The following is a 5,851-nucleotide window of genomic DNA, read 5'->3' on the forward strand; positions in this document are numbered from 1 at the left end:
AGGAAATGGGTCTGGAGCTTTGATTTTACAGTACTTAGCGGGAGGGAGACATCTGACCAATTTAGACTCAAATCTATACTGCTGGATTTCTTGTAAAGAAGTACAGTGTAATACCTAAAGGAATGTTTGTCTGGCTTATCTATACTGCTGGATTTCTTGTAAAGAAGTACAGTGTAATACCTAAAGGAATGTTTGTCTGGCTTAAATATGGCAAAGACTTTAGTTGGAGATGCTCAACAAGTTATAAATAATAATAATAATAATACATAAGCATTGGAAAAACATGAGCTTCTTTAACATTTTCCTAATAGGAAAAAAGTCTATAACAAAATCCAAAGATCAAAGAAGAATGCATTTCAAACAGCTCTCACAGAATGAGGAAAGACACACATGGGCAGGGGAACATGGCAGGAAGAAGGTAGAGGAAATGTGGTGCACAAGAAAGATATGCAAAGAGTGATCCAAGGAATAAAACTTACATCTTAATTTGTCCATGATCTTCCCTCCACACAAAGTGGCTAAAGCCATTTTGACAGCAAATACGGAAATTTTTCCATGGCCTTCCCTGTGTAATGATAATAAAAAAGAAAACATAATGTCATTTGGAGAAGTTTTGATAATGAAGCTTGACAGTTTCTATTGTGAAGCAATCACAAGATATGTGGTACTATGCATTAGGTGACTACATCCATTTTAGAAAACACATGATTACATATGCATTTCTGAATGTCTATTCAGTGTTCCTTTTCAAGAGGCATCAGAATTTCCCCAATTATCTTCCATATATGTCACTTACTCAACACATGGGTTAACAATCAGAAGGACACACATCAGTTAACTATGGATTTAAATAGCAGAACATTTTCCCTCCTTTGGTTTCATAAAATAATTTTGTGCATGATGAGTGAAGTCTCTACAATTTACTTAAACAGGCTTTAGAAACTTCAGAATTATTTCTTAGAACAACTGCTAAATCAGAAGGTAAGGTAACTATGGGAACTTGCTTCTCATATACTTTATTCAACTATCATTTCCTACCCAAGACAACCATGTTTATGTGATGCAGTTATTGTTTTCAAAGAGAGGTGGTATTATTAAAAGATGAAAGTAGAGCTCTAGTCGAATAGTTCCACTTCTAACCTAAATACTCACTGATTTAGGAAGCATAATGAACGTGTCCATTACAAAATGTTCCAGAAAAGGCATACTATAGTAAGTATAATGTTTCAGTAAAATTGCTTTCTAGCCAGAATAAACTGTTTATTCATATACTCTTGGAAATAGAAAGAATATTGTGTTAGTAATTCACTGCTTCGATAGTTGCTATTTTGAATGATCAAGAGATTTTTAAATAATGCAGCTAGAAGGTAAATAACATCTGTAATGACAAGGCCTGAGTGTACAGAATAAATAATTTATATGAATAAGAGTTCTGTGATTGCTATATTAGAAGAAGGGGATACAATAACTAAATAGTATATAGAATAAATCATTTATCAGAATAAGATTCCTGTGATTGATATATTAGAAGAATGAGATAGAATAAATAATCCATATTAGAATTCAGAGATGAATCATTGTTATTTGTCTTTGCTGCTGTATGTGAAATATAGTTAGCCAGAATACAATGTTTCTAAACTTGAGCACCACTCCTAGGTACTTGCTTATTGGAAATGTCCATGTGGATAGCTTACACTGAACCCAGTGAACTCATGTTCACAGGGTGATTTCAAAGAGTACAGGTCAACCCTAATCCTAACTGCTTTTCCTCGCCTACCCTTCTAGTTTTTAGAACCACCATGTATCTAGCTGCTTTAAAACAAATCCTGGATCAGGGTTCACTCTTGATACCCTGTTCTCTGATTTGCTACCATTCTGAACATAGCTACCTCTTAGCTGTGCATTAAATCTATTTCTTTCTGTCCACTTCCTGTGTTATTGTTCCCATCCACCCTCAAATCTAGCACATTCATAACCTCCAAAATGATGTCTCTGCTTTCTTACTCAGAACACAAATTTGATCACAGGATTCCATCATTTAAACCCCACACTGCCTCCTTTTGCCCACAGGAAGCAGTCTATCTTTTTTTTTTTTTTATCATGGCATACCTAACCTTCTCCTCCAGCCTCTAAAGCTACCATTTGTTGTTGCACTACACACCACAGTCACAGTGTTCAGTCCCTCCTGGTGCCTGGTCTCCCCACTACATCTTCCCAGAATCCCTTAATCTACTCGTTAGGACACTATTAATTCCATTCCTCACATGGCTCTCTTGAATAGGGAGAGACACTCTCTCCCTCACTTTTACCTATCTTATGATACTTACTTGTAGTTACATGATATGTACATGTTTGAATGTGACTTGACTCCACATTGAGATGCTTGAGGACTGGGGGGAAAGAAGAGATTGTTCTTCTGAATTCCCAATGCCCAATTTTTATCTCACACTTTGTGAACCATATATTTCTTATATGAATGAATATTAATCATTATAGTAGCTACCCCTGGAATTTTGAAGGCCTATTCATTAAGTGGTTTACTAACTTTGAAGCAAGAGACTGCAATAAAAATTCAATGGTTTTCGAAAAGCTACCTTAGTCAAAATTATTCTGCATTCTGTGAATTCTTAATTTCAGAGATTGCTGGAGGTTTCAGACATATTACTCCAAGAAATAATCAGTTCATTTTCTTAACTGGGAACTTGGTTTAAACAGTAAGAACTGGGAAGTATCATTGAATGGAGCTTAGGGGAAATACAGCAATAGGTAGATTTCAAAATTCTAAGACATCAAGGAGCATTATCTATGAGACTGAGAGCACCATACAAAGTCCTCTCAACAAATCAGAGAGAACAATTTAACTCAAGGGAGAGGACTGAGCACAGATGAGGTTGGAATGGAGAGTTCTCCCAAGGATGGAAGGCAGATAGGCCATGAGTGAGTTCTTAAACCTTAGCTTTTAATGAAGAAGATTATACGAAGATTGCAATCCTATCTTTTTCCTAGACAGGGAAGACGGATGATATTAAATCAAGTGCCATTGTATCAGAGCTGTTCTGCCAAATTGATACAATAAATCTAGATAAATCACCAAGTGGAGGGTAGCTGAATGAGAATTTGCAGGAACTCAAGGGTGAAATTAGGCCCCTGGAATCTAGTTATGCAGGCTAGCATGCCGGGTTGCAAATGTGACCCCTGTCAGGAAGCAGAACTCACTGTCAGCAGGGACTTAAATGCTTCCAATGATTCTCCTTGGGTTCAGACCCTGGAACCCCAAGCATGGGATAAATCTTTAATGAGGGAGTGATACAATCAGCTCTACAGTGGAATGCAGACATATAAGATGTAAATACAAATGGATTTCCTTTCCCTCCTAAGGTATATTTTCAGTAGATCTAACAGGATGGAACAAAGGAAGGGGAAAATATTCAAAAGACCTTTGGCCGGATTCTATCTCAAAGACCATTACTTAAATGAAATGTCACTTTGAGACATTTATGTTTCTGTGAATAAAAATTGGCATTTGACACAGGAACAAGGATAGAGTGACATTGGTACACCCTGAATGGAGAGATGTAAGAACTATGTTCACCATAAGTCATTCATTGGAACCAAGTCTGATTTATGAGCCATCAGGGAAAATCTGTTAGGTGTCTGTAAATGGCAAGATCTAAACTCTTGTGCACAAGAACAAGAAAGTAGCATGCTGTCCCAAAATAAATACGCACGTGCACATCAGTGCCCTCCCCCCCCAGAAGAGGGGAGTGCACCTGTGAGGGAGGTCAGTCACAACTCAGGAAGCTGACCTAAAGAAAGAGTCCAGGAAGCAGACCCAGAGATTTATCCCTAATGCTGAAGGCCTGACAGCCTGAGAGCAGGGCAATGCCTTTTGTAATGCCTTTTGCTTTTCTGAAAAACCATGGCAGCACACCTTCAGGTTCAATACCACCTTGTAAGGCAGAACAAGGCCAGACGTGCTTGCCAGTACAGTACGCACCCAGCCCACCCATGAGAACCACAGACATTGATGTCAGTAATGAATACACAGCCACACGGGCTTTTCTTTGTGAATTAAAACTGCTAGTACAGTTGGTTCTTTAGCAGTGTAAAAGGCATCATGAAAGCTTTAAAAAGAAATTACAACTTGCATATTATTAGTGTGTGTGTGTATGTGTGTGTGTGTGTGTGTGTGTGTGCTGGTCCTGGGGTTTGAACTCACGGCCTGAGCACTGTCCTTGAGCTTCTTTTGCTTAAGACTACTGCTCTACTGCTTGAGCCACAACACCATTTCTGGCTTTTTTGGCGGGGGGGGGGAGGGAGGGTAATTATTTAGGGATAAGAGTCTCATGGATTTTTCTACTTAGGCTAGCTTCGAACTGCCACCTTCAGATCTCAGCTTCCTGAGTAGCCAGGATTACAGGTGCAAGCCCCCAGTGCCTGGATGTAGCATGCTATTTTTATGAAAATAATTTATTTAAAAAATAAAATTTACTTATCAATGTAGGAAAGAAGGCACAACGCATAATGCATAATTCACTCATCTTCTCCACTCTTGTTTCCTGGTGTAATGGAATGTGTTCTGGTTTTAAGTCAATTATCCTTGAGCTCTTGCCTGAACAAAATTTACTATTCCCACTTGATATCCAGAAAAATCCAATTAAGTTGTTCAGTGGTATTTGATTAACACTCAATAAGATATTTCAAAGAACCAGGTTAATCTAAGAAAATTATCCGATATAAACTGAAATTGCTTCAGAAATAAATTTTGAAAAAACATTTTACTTCTTTTCATTCTTTGTTGTTTCACACTGGAACCTTGTCAGTTTTCCTAGTGGACTGCTGATCAGAAATGGAAAGAGGAACATGTTCATCCTTCACTTAGCGTTCTCTCTCTCTCTCTCTCTCTCTCTCATCCATAGGTTGCATTAAAGGTTAACTTATAATAAAAAGTGAGTAACTTTTATTTGAATATGGTCTTTCCATGTCCTGACAAGGATTTTTGTCCACTTTTTAGGCAAAAGTTACCTGGGGGAAAATTCTGCTTTCGACAGAAAGGAAAAAGAAAGTAGATAATTCCTGGACACCTGGTTGAATTCAAAAGAGATGTATATTTTCTCAAGTTTCCAAGAAAGTTTACTGTTTGAAATTGTAAACTCACCCTAGATAAATTCCAGGTCCTCAAAGCAAGATTTAAATTCTGACTGATGTGTTTCTCCATTTCCTTCCCCTTGTTCTGTTTATTTTCCATTTTATCTTTTCCAGTACTGGGGCTTGAACTCAAGGCCTTGTACTGCTACAGAAGTATTCTATCACTTAAGCTCCACCGCCAACATTTTCTTTTTTCTTTTCTTTTTTGCTTTTGCTATTTTTCAGATGGAGTCTTGCAGTCTCCTTCCTTCCTTCCTTCCTTCCTTCCTTCCTTCCTTCCTTTCTTCCTTCCTTCCTTCCTTCCTCCCTTCCTTCCTTTTGTGGAATGCAATTCTCCTACATCTACCTCCTGTATAGCTGGGATTATAGATATGAGCCAACCCCAGCTTGTTTTGGTGAGCTAGGATTTTGATTTTTTTCATGGTCTGGACTCAAACTTCAATCCTTCTATTTATACTTCTCAAGTAGTTGTGATTACAGGCATAAGCCACTGTGTCCTGCTCTGCCTAATGGTTTCTTTCTTTCTTTTTATTTATTTATTTAGTTAATTATTGTGAAAATATTGTACAGAGGGGTTACAATTACATGGGCAAGGTAATAAGTATATTTCTTATCAAGTGTTGTTGCTTCCTCCTTTGTTTCCCCTTCCCATCCCTTTCCATATCCCTCCCCCTCTCCGCTTCCCCCTCCCCCTCCTCCCCAA

General features: G+C 38.0%; 1 protein-coding gene across 6 annotated transcripts in view; it reads right to left on the reverse strand.

Moving 5' to 3' along the window:
* Dtna (dystrobrevin, alpha) overlaps positions 1-5,851 on the reverse strand; it is a 328,938-nt gene that overhangs the window by 80,317 nt on the left and 242,770 nt on the right. For all 6 annotated transcript variants that reach the window (XM_013014905.1, XM_013014910.1, XM_013014907.1 and 3 more), the window contains one exon: positions 480-565. In XM_013014905.1, coding sequence (XP_012870359.1) covers positions 480-565 — 86 coding nt within the window. The remainder of the gene's footprint in view (positions 1-479; positions 566-5,851) is intronic.

Source organism: Dipodomys ordii, unplaced genomic scaffold, assembly GCF_000151885.1.
Source record: "Dipodomys ordii isolate 6190 unplaced genomic scaffold, Dord_2.0 Scaffold25, whole genome shotgun sequence".
NCBI classification, from domain to species: Eukaryota; Metazoa; Chordata; class Mammalia; order Rodentia; family Heteromyidae; genus Dipodomys; species Dipodomys ordii.